Source organism: Mesoplodon bidens (genome assembly GCF_964165515.1).
Source record: "Mesoplodon bidens genome assembly, chromosome: 5".
Classification (NCBI taxonomy): domain Eukaryota; kingdom Metazoa; phylum Chordata; class Mammalia; order Artiodactyla; family Ziphiidae; genus Mesoplodon; species Mesoplodon bidens.
Genome location: NC_138161.1, coordinates 96,958,469 through 96,973,616, shown reverse-complemented (window position 1 = coordinate 96,973,616; position 15,148 = coordinate 96,958,469). Strand labels below are relative to the sequence as shown.

The window sequence follows — 15,148 nt, the reverse complement described above, 5'->3', positions numbered from 1 at the left end:
ACTAAATTCACCTATCTTACAAAGGGGGAAGTAGAAACTTAAAAAAACTTAATACTGGGACTTCCCTGGTGGCACAGTGGTTAAGAATCCGCCTGCCAATGCAGGGGACGCGGGTTCAAGCCCTGGTCCAGGAAGATCCCACATGCCGCGGAGCAACTAAGCCTGTGAACCGCAACTATTGAGCCTGCACGCCACAACTACTTAAGTCCACGTGCCTAGAGCCTGTGCTGCGCAACAAGAGAACCCACCGCAATGAGAGGCCTACACACCTCAACGAAGAGTAGCCCCTGCTCGCCGCAACTAGAGAAAGCCCGTGCGCAGCAATGAAGACCAAACGCAGCAAAAAATAAACAAATAAATTTATATATTAAAAAAACCCTTAATACTCAGCAAACTACTACCAGAAGTCAGACAGCCTGAATCCTCAAAATGAGGTTTAAAGTGGAAGCCCATACCCAAAAACCCAACACTTACACCCTAAAGCTGTAACTCTTAAACCTCAAAATTCTTGTTAGAAGAGTTTACTGATTGCCAATAGACTGAGCAAAAAGACCAGCAAGACACAGAACAAGCTTCCTAAATGGAGGCTATGTTTTCAGTGACTCTTATCTCAAGTGGTAAAAGCAAGGATTCATCAGAAATCAAACCTCTAGTTTACATTTATTCTCCTAAGCAAGCAAAAAGTTCTCAGTCACATTACTGCCTCCTTCAAACCTGATCAAGTATTCTTATATAATTTAAGATCTACTCCAGTTTTTCTCTTTAAAGTCTTTCTCAGGATCACTGGTATGACATTTAAAAATTTTATATTTATTTGGCACAACAGTCAAATAACTATATTTTAGTTGCCTTTTCCCATGTATTAAGACATTACAGTTGATGGCTCAATTCTTGAAGCAAATTTGTGATAAAATGCTGTATTTCTAAAAATAAACTGATTGACACAGAGAACAGACTTGTGGTTGCCAAGGGGGAGGGGGGTGGGGGAGGGATGGATTGGGAGTTTGACATTAGCAAACTATTTTATACAGAATGGATAAACAACAAGGTCCTACTGTATAGCACAGGGAACTATATCCAATATCCTGTGATAAACCATAATGGAAAAGAATATGAAAAATATATATACGCATAACCAAATCAGTTTGCTGTACAGCAGAAATGCAGTGTAAATCAACTCTACTTCAATAAAATAAAATTTAAAAAAAATAAAAATAAACTGTGTAAAATAAATTCTCAGAACATTAAGAGGCACTGGAATCAGTTTGTTAGATCCTGTAGGGCCTTTCCTCTGACTGGGTAAACTTTCCATTTTCCAAAACTCCACAGTTAAAATTTGCTGCTGTGGATAAATGTAATCACAAAACTATAACCCATGAGAAAAGAAAAGTTAACAGCATAATTTATGCAAAATTCGCCTCAGGTTTTTGTTCTTCAAGAACTGACAAAATGGACAATGACTTGTTATTCTTTGATCAATTATCAGTTTGTTTAGTGATTCATTCTCTGGCCCCAGTCTACTTTCCCAGCCCATCAATTCTAACAATTTTGCATCCCTGCAATCAGGATGCTTCCTATAATTGATGGCATCTTAGAACAGCCAATAGCTGAATGGCTGCCAGGATATAAATGTCACTGTTAAGCATGCTCAAACTTGGTTTGCTTGCAATTTTCTCTGGCACTTGATTGCAACCCCTCAATAGTTCATTCAGCAAACCAACGAAGTATCATTTTAGGAAGGATTTAGGTTTCTTACCAGAAGGTTGTTCTGTTGACACCTTCTGATAAAATCAAGAAAGCACCAGCATCAAAACTTGCAGAGTGGGTGAAAATTCTTGGAAGAAAATCCTGGAGGTAATAGAGGAGAGCCCTTTTAAAGTATGCTTGCAACATCAATGCTCTCCATGGCACTGAAGAAGATATTGTGAGAAGAAACACAATCATCTGAACCTGAAAATATTTTAGCCAATTTATTTTGCTTCCATTTTCCTTATGTATGCAAATGTTTAAAGATAATCTTTCAGGTGATATAGAAAAGAATTTTAAAAGATAAAACTACCACTCATAGATCAATTGGCAACATTTCTTCTTTTTTAGTGCCTCTTACAACTGATGCCATTTTAAATACAATGAAATTGTACGGCTCTTCCACTGATTTCCCAAATCTACATATGGAAAAATAACCTGTTCCCTGGACTCTAAAACCCAACTTCCAGTTATATATACATCTCCACCCATGGCTTACTTTGATACCTAAAATCAATCAACATGTCAACAGTCAGAATCATCTGCTGTCCTGCTTTTGCACTCTACACACGTATGATCCATTTTACAGGATTAAAAAAAAAGAGAAAAGTGAATACAGCAAACTATTTCTTAATCAGGGTTCTACGAGAATACAGCCCAATCACTAAGTCATTCATTGTGTGTAATGTACTTCTCTCCCATGCATCTAAAATAGTACTAGCCATGCACAATCCTTGGAAGAATTGAGAAAATGGTGTTCCTCTGCTTTATAATTCAGATGAGAAACTGTAAGGTTGAGAAAACTGACTTAGGGACTCCCAGACCTAAGCAATTTTACACGAGTCTCAGTCTGCAAACTGAAGGAGTTGAAGCTTCTTAAACTAAGGTAATTCCTAGGCACTCAAAGGTGTGCCAAGAGTACTTAAAGCTATTCCTTCTCCCCCAAAAAATACTACGGTTCATCTTCCTGGAACTTTTATGTCAAGTAATTTAAAGAATTTAATAAACACTTTATGTTTCTGGACTGTATATACAGTTAACAGATACAGAAAGAACTCCTTATTAGGGAAAGGGAAAAAAACATTTACTGAGCAATACAATATACTGGTTTTACGGTTAAGACTGGTCTCAGATCCACTACTTACTATGCAGTAGGTAAAAGAAGAGAGGGCCCAGAGCAGTAAGGTAAGGAAAATAAGACTCTTTTAACTGTCTTTACTTGCCCAAAAGCAAGTCATGATATCCTCTTTTAGGAACTCTTTATGGTCTTCCCAGGGCACCCCAGAGACTTTTTGGAGCAATTCTCAGAAGGTTCTATCAATCCTGAATGGGACCCAGATCTCCTAGATGGTAGACTTCCTCCCATCCCAATCCTAGAAGTGAGGAAAATCTGGCTGATGAGTACAGTACCTAATTTCCCCATGTGCAAACAAAAACGAAACAAAAAAAACCCTTTAAAACAGAGAATTGGGCTTCCCTGGTGGCGCAGTGGTTGGGGGTCTGCCTGCCGATGCAGGGGACGCGGGTTCGTGCCCCGGTCCGGGAGGATCCTGCATGCCACGGAGCGGCTGGGCCCGTGAGCCATGGCCGCGCCATGGCCGCTGAGCCTACGCATCCGGAGCCTGTGCTCCGCAACGGGAGAGGCCACAGCAGTGAGAGGCCCGCGTACCGCATTAAAACAAAAAACAAACAAAAAAAACCCAGAGAATTATTATTTAATACATGGTGCTAGCAAAACTGCCTATGATATTCAAAATAAGACCTGATGTAGTTAATATGAAATAAACAAATAAAACACTTTAAGAAAACCTAAGGAACTGTATGTATAATCTGGACACAGGCTGTCTTAACCAGGCTGGAAACCCTGAACCCTTAATAGGGAAAAAATACTTCAGTGTGTAAAAAACAGAACTCCTCTACGGCCAGGGATACCAGAGAGTTAACAAATTATAGATGGGGAGGGGGTATTCATATAATGAGTCCTAAGAAATCTCAAAAAGCAAAAAAGGACATCCCAGAAGGAAAATGGGGAAAAACAAGTGATTTATGGAAAAGCAAATCCTAACGGCCAACAAACACTAAAATTCACATGTGGGGATTTGCAAATCAAAGTTGCAATCTTTACATCCAAGAGATTCACAAAAATCAAAGATTATAATGCCTATTTCTGGCAAGGATGTAAGAAAAAAAAAGCTGACATTCATCAATTGAGAAAATACAAAACGTTAAGCCTTTCGGAATGTAACCTGTTAACATTTATTAGAGTTAACAGGTAAAAGTTCCCTTCCACCAGGCTATCTCGCTCTTTGAAACCTATCCAATGGAAACACATGGAGCAGGAAAAAACTGAAAACAAAGTGTCTATTTACTGGGGAATGGCTGGATTTCACAGTAATTCTTATGGTGAAATATGTAACCATTAAAAACTACAAATAGAACTACCATATGACCCAGCAATCCCACTACTGGGCATATACCCTGAGAAAACCATAATTCCAAAAGAGACATGTACCAAAATGTTCATTGCAGCTCTATTCACAATAGCCCGGAGCTGGAAACAACCTAAGTGTCCATCATCGGATGAATGGATAAAGAAGATGTGGCACATATATACAATGGAATATTACTCAGCCATAAAAAGAAACGAAACTGAGCTATTTGTAATGAGGTGGATAGACCTAGAGTCTGTCATACAGAGTGAAGTTAGTCAGAAAGAGAAAGACAAATACCGTATGCTAACACATATATACGGAATTTAAAAAAAAAAATGTCATGAAGAACCTAGGGGCAAAACGAGAATAAAGACACAGACCTACTTGAGAATGGACTTGAGGATATGGGGAGGGGGAAGGGTAAGCTGTGACAAAGCGAAAGAGAGGCATGGACATATATACACTACCAAACGTAAGGTAGATAGATAGTGGGAAGCAGCCGCAGAGCACAGGGAGATCAGCTCGGTGCTTTGTGACCGCCTGGAGGGGTGGGATGGGGAGGGTGGGAGGGAGGGAGATGCATGAGGGAAGGGATGTGGGAACAGATGTATATGTATGACTGATTCACTTTGTTATAAAGCAGAAACTAATTAAAAAAAAAAAAAAGAAATCTAGAAACAATAAATGCTGGAGAGGGTGTGGAGAAAAGGGAACACTCTTGCACTGCTGGTGGGAATGTGAATTGGTACAGCCACTATGGAGAACAGTATGGAGGTTCCTTAAAAAACTACAAATAGAACTACCATATGACCCAGCAATCCCACTACTGGGCATATACCCTGAGAAAACCATAATTCAAAAAGAGACATGTACCAAAATGTTCATTGCAGCTCTATTCACAATAGCCCGGAGCTGGAAACAACCTAAGTGTCCATCATCGGATGAATGGATAAAGAAGATGTGGCACATATATACAATGGAATATTACTCAGCCATAAAAAGAAACGAAACTGAGCTATTTGTAATGAGGTGGATAGACCTAGAGTCTGTCATACAGAGTGAAGTTAGTCAGAAAGAGAAAGACAAATACCGTATGCTAACACATATATACGGAATTAAAAAAAAAAAATGTCATGAAGAACCTAGGGGCAAAACGGGAATGAAGACGCAGACCTACTTGAGAATGGACTTGAGGATATGGGGAGGGGGAAGGGTGGGCTGTGACAAGGCGAAAGAGAGGCATGGACGTGTATACACTACCAAACGTAAGGTAGATAGATAGTGGGAAGCAGCCGCAGAGCACAGGGAGATCAGCTCGGTGCTTTGTGACCGCCTGGAGGGGTGGGATGGGGAGGGTGGGAGGGAGGGAGATGCATGAGGGAAGGGATGTGGGAACAGATGTATATGTATGACTGATTCACTTTGCTATAAAGCAGAAACTAATTAAAAAAATAAATAAATAAACTTAAAAAATAAAAAAATAAATAAATAAATAAATAAATAAATTACACTCCAACAGAAAATGGCCAAGATGTAGATTATCTTATTTTTACAGAGCAGTATTGAAAAACACCTACGTTTGTATCTGAATGTGTATCTATGTACATTCTATGAGTATGAAGAAAAATCTGGCACGATGTATACTCGGCTATAAACAGGCTACCTAAATGGATTGTGAATGAGAGATCATGTGGAGAAGGGAAACCAAGGGAAAAAGAAAAAAATTTACAATAAAGCAAGTCTGTATATGCTTATACATATGTATAAAATTATACACTTGCATATGCATGTATAAATATTTTTAAAGAGTTGAGATTATCTTTAATACTCTGTCAATCAGCACTATTTCCATACAGCACATATATATACACATTACCACTCCCCACATATTTTTAATTTTTCCATCTCTAGTGATCTCAAATCCACATTCTAAGTAATAAACTCGTTTGTTTGATGTTTACATACAACACCTAAAAGATCTGGGTTGTTATTTGATTCCAGTAACGAGCACATTCAAGACTGCTGCAATCAAAATTTTTCTTAACTTCAAACAATACACACTTTTTTTAAAAGGACCTACATCTATGTCTGGAAATTATTTCAAATCAATAGACACATGTTCTACAAATAAAATCCACAAATTTACTAATTACATTATGTATTACAGAAATTATTGCATCATTATGGAATATGTTCTTTTAAGGAAAAAAGTTACTCAAGACAAGCCTTCAGCATCCCTTAGTACTGAACATTTAACTGTTCTGAATAAAAAATGACAATGAAAATGTGAGGATTTCATAAGAATACATAAATATCTACTAATGTTTACATACTAGTAATGTTCTTGGCTTATTAATTTCACAAGTTTATAATATCCAACAGTTCCTGAAATAGAAAGACTCAGAGGTTTCAAATGGCCACACAAAACTATAATGACTTTCCTGTTGCCAAGAGTTAAGTTGAAGTTCTCTATAATTCTATATATGCATAAAGTTCTGGTACATATCTGAGCTTGACCAGGATCAATGTATAACCCCTGAAAAAAAAATTTAAGTTCAGTTTGAATCAAAATCAGAAATAATTTAGTTTTGGATATATGCATTTATACAAATATTAACAAGTCAAAAGAGTGTCCAGAAACCAAGAATGACTGATCCATTTGTTCATTCAACAAATATGTACTGAAGGTCTACTAATGAACTAACTACACATATCAAGTCACTGGAAAACGTAAGACTTGAAAATAACCTGGAAAACTATTAAAGCAAAAAGCTATGAAACAAGAAAAGTTCTACTTTTTTTTTTTTTGGCCACGCTGTGCAGCATCAGGATCTTAGTTCCCCGACCACAGACTGAACCCCTGCCCCCTGCACTGGGAGCGCAGAGTCTTAACCACTGGACCACCAAGGAAGTCCCAAGAAGTTTTACTATTATTAATTAGCCAGAATAAGAAAGGCACGGAGATAGGAACCCGAAAAATGAGATTCCTGATTCTGAAGAAATACTGGGAAATGCCATGTTGCTTTGCCAACAACAACTATAAATTTCATAGTCATTACTGGGGAGACCTCTACTCATGTTCTCAAAAAAGCTAAGCAAAAAATGCTGAGGCTAGAGTACGGAAGACAAGTTATAACAACTAACATTTAACTTAGATTTAACTTTGGTTCAATTTTGCCATGGCTACCAGCCTCTTTAATGTAAGGAAAAATAAATTGAAGAGATTGTTTTACGTGTAAATAGATATTACACGTACAGATTAACAAAAGTAATGCTTTGCATTGCTTAATTTTGTTTTGCTCAAGCTATTCTTTATTTGGTCCTAGAAAATTTAGATTTGGTCCTAGAAAATTTTACACCAGCATCACAATAGAATTTACTATTATTAGCTAAACATCTGCCAAAGAATTTTCTCAAGCCTTTTGATAACTACTGTGCCACACCTTAAAATTTGAACAGGACGTTTCATACATATACATATATAAAAAAGCATTTCAAACATTTCCAAAAATACCTTACACATAACAAACACTATAAAGCTAACAATTAAGGATGGTATAAATCACAACTATCCAGCACAAATTATAATTTGAGTCATATATCTAGTTTTAAAATTTCTAAGTATATTAAAATAAGTAAAAAGAAACAGGTGAAGTTAATTTTAATAATTTTAACCCTATATATCCAAAATATTATTTCAACATGTAATCAAAATTTTAAGACTGCAGTCTTATATTCCTTTTTTCATACTAAGTCTTTGAAATCTAGTATAACTTTTACAATTAAAGCACATCTCAATTCAGGCTAATATATTTCAGTCCCATTACGAGTGGCTACCATCGGAAACGGCAGATTTCTGTAATGTGAAGCAAAGCTCAAATCATTTATCCAGGAATCCTCCCAATTCAGTCCTCTTGACTCCCACTGTATTCATCAGAATAATTTATAATTAATAATTTGATAAGCCATATATTCATACTTGGAAAAAAAGTCACATAATGGTTAGAGATCAGGCTCTCTGGAAGTCCAAAACATCATTACGAATCTTGAATCAGCCTATTAATTTTATGGATAGATTCGCTTAGTCTCAGTTTCCTCAACTGGGGTAACATTATCTCTTTCACTGTGACTGAGAGGACTAAGTAAGATAAATTCACGTAAAGTACCTACACAGTCTGATAGTCTGAGTGCTCAATAGATAATAGCTGTTATTGTTGTTAGAGCTAGACAGGACCTTAGTGAACTAACAACCTAGCAGATTCCACCGCTTGATAAATTGTCAAAAGAAATCCAAGTGCCTCATACTGCGGATGAAAAACCTAAGCCCTCACAAACTAGCTAGTATGAGAATTAGGGGTCAATCACAGAATGCAATACTGCTCTTCAACTACAAAAAAGCAAGTTTGCTACATCCTTAACACTGTGGTAGAGAATTCAGTTCTTGAGTTGTTATTATCCAGTCAAGTGTCTGCCTTGTCTTCCTAGCTAAAACATAAGCTTACTGCCGTGAGACTTCCTTTGGCAAGCCTCTCATGCTATGCTGAACTAGACAACTGGAAGTGAGAAGCCCTGGCGTTAAATCTCATTTCAGCTACAGTGTAATTGGGACGTTATTTAATCATTATTGTCAGTTTCCTAATATGTAAAATGAGGATAAAAACACATACCTCATGCAGTCCGAGAGAACAAAATCAGGAAATACATGTACAAGCCTCAAAGAATACACAGTAAACAACAGATAATAGTAACAGTAAACAGATAATAGTAAACCATTATTTTACTCACAGAATACACACAAATATCTGATGATATAAAAAATACAAAGGTGCATAGAAAGAAAAATATGGAAAAAAGTATGTTTTCTGTAAGAAAAGCCAAGGCCTTGACAACAAATTCTCTAGATAGGTAAGATTACGGGTTTTTTTTTTAAATAAATTTATTTATTTTTGGTTGTGTTGGGTCTTTGTTGCTGCACGCGGGCTTTCTCTAGTTGCGGCACGCAGGCTTCTCATTGCAGTGGCTTCTCCTGTTGCGGAGCACAGGCGTGGGCTTCAGTAGTTGTGGCACATGGGCTCAGTAGTTACGGCTCACGGGCTCTAGAGCGCAGGCTCAGTAGTTGTGGCGCGGCATGTGGGATCTTCCTGGACCAGGGCTCAAACTCGTGTCCCCTGCATTGGCAGGTGGATTCTTAACCGCTGCGCCACCAGGGGAGTCCCGAGATTACAGTTTTCTTTCTTTGCTTTTGTGTTTTCAGATTTTTCATTAATTACACATTGTTCTTGTAATACAAAAACAAAACTTCACAGGAAAGGTATTTAACTTTTATTTTTAAAAATTAAGTGGCCTTTTCACTTAGTTAAATCCTAGTTCTTTTACATATTTAAAAAACTGCATTTTAAAACATGTACAACTAACAATAGCTTCATAACATCTGGAACTGTATGTTCTTAACTTAATAGTGTCCCCAGTAAGAGAGCAACCATCTTTTCCTCAATTACTAATCTCCACAAAGAAATCAACAATATTCTACACTAACTTGAAGTCAGTACATTTTCAAAACACAACTCCTTTACTGTAACTCTACAGACCATCATCATTAGCCGTAATAAACCTACTGCATGATTTAATTACTCTCAAATTTCATTTAAATATTAAACTAAAGCAAAAAGGAAATTTTGCAAATATTATAGCACGTTAAAATGTTCTGTGGTTGATCAATTACACAGTCAAGACCAGAAATCACGGAGATCTAAAAGTAATTCTATCTTCTACAGAGAAGGCCTGAAAATTCATTCAGCCATCTTAGAGATCACACATTTCCTTGGAACACCATGGAAACTTTCCTCTCCAAGAGCCAGAAACTGAGTGACTTACTTTCAACTTCTATTTAAAATTATATTCTGCTCACGGCTATGCAAGCTGCAATGCTATTACAAAGCTTGAAAATCATATACATCAGTTAAAAAGCACTTTAATGACCCCAAATGGGCACAAGGCTTTTTGGGGGTTAACGAAAATGTTCTAAAATAAGATTGTGGTAATGGTTACACAACTCTGTAAATACACTATCAGAGAATGTAAATTCCATCTGAAAGCTTTAAAAAGGAAACAAAAAGGAAAAAGGCATCTTAAATGACCAGTAGTATAAACCCTATGATGCCGCACTCCAGATAAAAAAGGCTATAAAAGCGAATTTTTATATAAAATTACATCCCCCATCAAGTGCTTAATTACCATATTTCCCATTCTTCCCAACCCCTATAGAGTTATCTGGCTTCAAACAAGAGTATATCAAGTTTTTATGTCTTTAACTACCATAGATCCCCTGTTAAGTAAAAAGCGCAGGATGCAGAACAAAGTATTTAGTATGCAATCATTTGAGTAAATATTTGGGGGGAAAAAAGAAACTATCCTATTTTGGGGTTGAATCTTCTTCACTGGTTCCAATTATTTTGTGCAATTAAGTTTCAGTTCCACTAAAAATCTTTAATCAATGTCTACAGCGTACTGCCTCAAGCATGATGATACCGGCTACTAATCCCATGACTTTGAAATTCTTCAATGGCAATTCGCATTTACAGCCAAGTGTGTTGGGGGAAGCAGGGCAGAGAAAAGGGGAGAAAATGAGGAGGAAAATCACAATCACCTGTATACTGAAAACCACCACTGAAAGAAAAAAATACACCAAAATGTTACCTGCTGTTATCTCAAGGCAACTTCTGTTTTTTTCCGATAGTTTCTAAAATCCCTCACTGACCATGTATTATTTTTTAAATTAAAAAAAATTACTTAAAATAAAATTACTTCCACGCTAAACAAAAGCCAAACTGAAAACTCTACACAGTATTCTGTATGATTCTATGTTTAGGACATTCTGGAAAAGGCAAAACTATGGGGACAGAAACCACCCCAGGTTCTGGGGGTGTGGAAAGAGGATGACTGCAAAGGGGCAGGATAGAAATTAAGGGGATGGTGGAACTATTCTATCCTTCCATGCTAGCGGTAGTGGTTACACAACTGTTAGCATTTATCAAAGCTCACATAACTGTATGTCAAAAAAGATGCACTTTACCATATGAAAATTAATCTCAAAAAATTCATGTAATTAAATTAATAAAACTGCTTCTGCGGTGAGCCAATATTTTTTTCAAACGGACAGTTTCATGGGATAAAAAATACCATAGGGCTTCCCTGGTGGCGCAGTGGTTGAGAGTCCACTGCCGATGCAGGGGATGCGGGTTCGTGCCCCAGTACGGGAAGATCCCACATGCCGAGGAGTGGCTGGGCCCGTGAGCCATGGCCGCTGAGCCTGCGCATCCGGAGCCTGTGCTCCGCAACGGGAGAGGCCACAACAGTGAGAGGCCCGCGTACAGCAAAAAAAAAAAAAAAAAAATACTGTAGACTACTGAACTACTTCAAAAGCCTCATTTTATACAAAAGACTATAGCCCAGGGATATTTGGTCAAGGGTGCATTGCTAGACAATGTTCGGTAAGCTGAAGTATGTACAGACCTAGAATTCCCATGTGTTTAACTTCAAATGCAGGGCTCCTTCCACTTCATCATGCTCAACTCTTCCAGAGTTCGAAGACCGTAGTTTCCACAAAGTGCATGTACAAATGGATTATGGCAGGACATAAAATTCCAAACGTTCAAGTGCTATCTCAGTAGAGACAACGTGACTAGGGTCCTTCCCAACCTCTGCCAAAAAACCACCTTACTTTACTTTGTTAGGCAAAAATGGGTAATGGAATCAAAGTCTAAGAATCAAGCAGATTTTGTAGAGTATGGACAGGTATCAACAACAAATACTTTGGAGTTCCAAAATGGGGACATTTGATTCGTGAACTGACAAAAGCAAAATAAAACAACAAAAAAACTTTGGGAAACCAAAGTAAGACGGTAAACAATCTTTACTAAAACATTCAAACTGACGATCTTATTATTCAACCTTATAAATTTTTTAAAAAGTAAATGTATAGCAGGTGAACAACATAAATAAAATATACTTGGATAAAAAGAAATGGTGCTGTATCTACCATCAACATGCTGAAAATAATTTGTTAAGGCAAAATAATCTTTTCTGTATTTCGATATGCCAGGAAAAAAATGCATACCTCCATTACACAAGAACTGAATAGCCAAATAATAAAAATGATACAAACATGATGAACCTTATCTACCCTTGACAGGAAAAGAATAAGCCCATTCTTTGTGCACTGTGCCACAACTGTATCTGCAGTCGTTCAGAGAAGGCAGCCATTAGGTTTAAGAACAGAAGGGGACTTCCGTGGAAGTGCAGTGGTTAAGACTTCGCCTTCCATGCAGGGGGTGTGGGCTGGATCCCTGGTAGGGGAACTAAGATCCCACATGCCTCTTAGCCAAAAAAACCAAAATATAAAACAGAAGCAAGAGTTGTAACAAATTCAATAAAGACTTCTAAAAAATGGTCCACATCAAAGAAAATCTTAAACAAATAAAGAACAGAAGTTAACTAAGTATCTACTCAAATTTTACTCAAGTCTTTCCTCTGACACCTAGTTTGTAAACCTAGACTGATAATGTAACCAGTCACACATTAAAGGATTAAAGGACTCCTTCCCACCAAGCAGTCCCTGTTTTTACTTCATGCTAACCACCTACGATTTAAACTTGTAAATACTTACGGAGAACCTTCAGAGCCAACTGTGATTCCCCACCATGCTATTACCACGTGATAGCTAAACCAATTCCACATAGCTAATTAGTAAACTAGGAAAGGAATTAGGAATTCCTGAAAATAGGAATTACGACCACCTAGTAAAAAAAAATTCTGTGCGAGATAAAAGGCACGCTGAAACGAAACCCAGTGAGAATACATTCTGCGTACTCACAATACTACTCCTGTATTAGGAGAAGGCCCTTCATAAAAATAGCCAGGACTCTCAAACATTTGAGATGCTGGCTTAGTGAGATTGACTGACAGACAACAGCTGAGGAGATTTTGTATTGATCTTGTAACCTCGTGGCATACTTTGGGAGAAAGGGAGAATCGGGAGAAAGGACCGTTATAATGACAAAACTAAACTGTAAGGGTTTCATTTTCATCTATGTCACCCCTACAATGGAAGCCCCTACTAAATGCCTCTACTCTCAAATTCCTCTTCCGTTTTCCAGACCCGATCCCACAGTAATGCACCTCCTTCCACCCGATGGAAACAAAAAACCTCAGGGGGAGGGTTCAACACCTTCCCAAAACACTGGGTAACTTATAAAGAAACTAGTCACCTCCCCACCTGTGTCTCCTTAATCCATTTCACATTTTAAATCTTAAAGCCTAGAACTCTCGCCTTTTCTTCCGTAATAAAGGAGCTAAGGCGCCGCCCAATTTCCCAGGCCGCAAAAAATATTTCTACCCGCCACATTTCAAGATTTTCTAGTTTTCTCTTCGATCCTAACCCTCAATCCGGCACCCGCTCCCCCTTCAGACACTTAAGTTTATTAGCCCGAAACCCTAGTACAAAGGTGAATTCCTAAGATTCCGCGAGGCGCCCCCCCCCAAGGGGGTGGGGAGGGGTCGGAGCAGCCGGCCGAGGCGCTCCCGCTCGGCCCACTCCGAGGGGCGGGGGAGCGGCTGTGACCACACAATCCCACCACCTCCTTTCACGACTGCCCCCAACCTCCCGGAGCTCGGGCCTGCTCCCAGGGAGCTCCGTGCCGCCATTCGGCTTCTCCTCACCGGCCCGCCAAGGGCCACACGAGCATCCAAGAATTAAATTCATAAATAGGAATACGCAAAAGACATCCGACGTGTTGTTTCAAAACATAACGGAGCCCGGGCCCCCGAGACCGTTAAACCGCGGGTGGAGGGGGGAGAAGCGATGAACCTAGCGGCCTCGGGCTTTGGCCTAGCCGCCCTTTTCGACCCCAAACCTCACTCTCCAGGACCACCAACCCTCCCTCAAACCTGCCCCAGCCCCCAGAAGACCCGACAAGGCGGCGGAAGGGTCTGTACCTTGTAGAAAGCCCCGTTGGAGCCGCGAACCTCCACCGTCAGCTCCGCCATGTTGGAACCGCAAAGGCCGCTGGGAAGAGATTCTAGAAACTTTCCAACCAGAGAGGAGGAGGGGGAGGGGCGTGAAGGAGGCAGGGGGAGGGGCGGGGAAAACGGGGCGGGGACTGGGATCCACCGCCCCACACCCCTGGGGTCTCACCGCGCAGTCCTGATTCTCCCAGTGGGATCACCCCGCTCCTTACATCACTAGCCCCCGGCTCCGCCCGCCGCCGCAACGTCCTGTTCGCCTCCCGACACAATCGCCCGACCTTGTTGACCCGCCCCTATGTCCCCGCCCCCCAGTGCCCGCAGCTTACCCGCCCCAGCCTGTGCGGGCCTCCAGCCAGCCGGGACTAAACTGGCTCGGCGGGCGCCGCCTGTCCCACGCTTCTGCGTTCTGCCGGTTTCAGGCATCCTGCCCTGAAACTTCCTTGAGGTGCTGGTAACCCTGAAGTAGCTTCCCCACCCAGAGAAGCCCCCACTCTGGGGGCTTCAGACGCCCACTGGCACAAACTTTGGGGGAAAGAGGGAGCCTAAAAATGGATATACAATGGGCTCTAAATTCTCTCGCCTCGGTCTTAAAAAAAATCGGTGGCCTCCTCCTGACTCCACACAGTTCGGCCCAGTTCTCTCCTCACCTGTTACCACTTTAGCTGTTTAAAAAGTCAAACTAAGTACGTCCAGTTCAACTTAGCTGTGTTCACAAGCCGCAGCAAAATGTTGGGGGTAATATCATTGTTAGAAGGTAATCAGGGAAACGAGAGAGAGGGAGAGCAAGTTTTCCCCTGCTGCAGTGCACGCGAACTTCCAGAAACAGGATCAGAGCAGGACCAATTTGGCTTTTCTACCAGAACCTACAGCAATACCGTAAGCGTTATGATGGAGATACTTTGAATATTTGTTTTAACAATAAAAGTTTTTCCCAAAGCAAGACCTTT

The 15,148-nt window shown here is 39.8% G+C and overlaps 1 protein-coding gene across 3 annotated transcripts in view; it reads right to left on the bottom strand.

Moving 5' to 3' along the window:
* FXR1 (FMR1 autosomal homolog 1) overlaps positions 1 to 14,465 on the bottom strand; it is a 59,122-nt gene extending 44,657 nt beyond the window's left edge. The window contains exons 1-2 of one of the 3 annotated variants that reach the window (XM_081235141.1): positions 14,414 to 14,430; positions 14,172 to 14,261 (exon numbers count right to left, since the gene is read on the bottom strand). In XM_081235141.1, coding sequence (XP_081091267.1) covers positions 14,172 to 14,222 — 51 coding nt within the window. In that variant the 5' untranslated portion in view covers positions 14,223 to 14,261; positions 14,414 to 14,430. Of the gene's footprint in view, positions 1 to 14,171 lie in introns of all 3 variants that reach the window. The other 2 variants (XM_081235142.1, XM_081235143.1) reach the window with 2 other exon arrangements.
* Between the last annotated feature and the right edge of the window lie 683 nt (positions 14,466 to 15,148).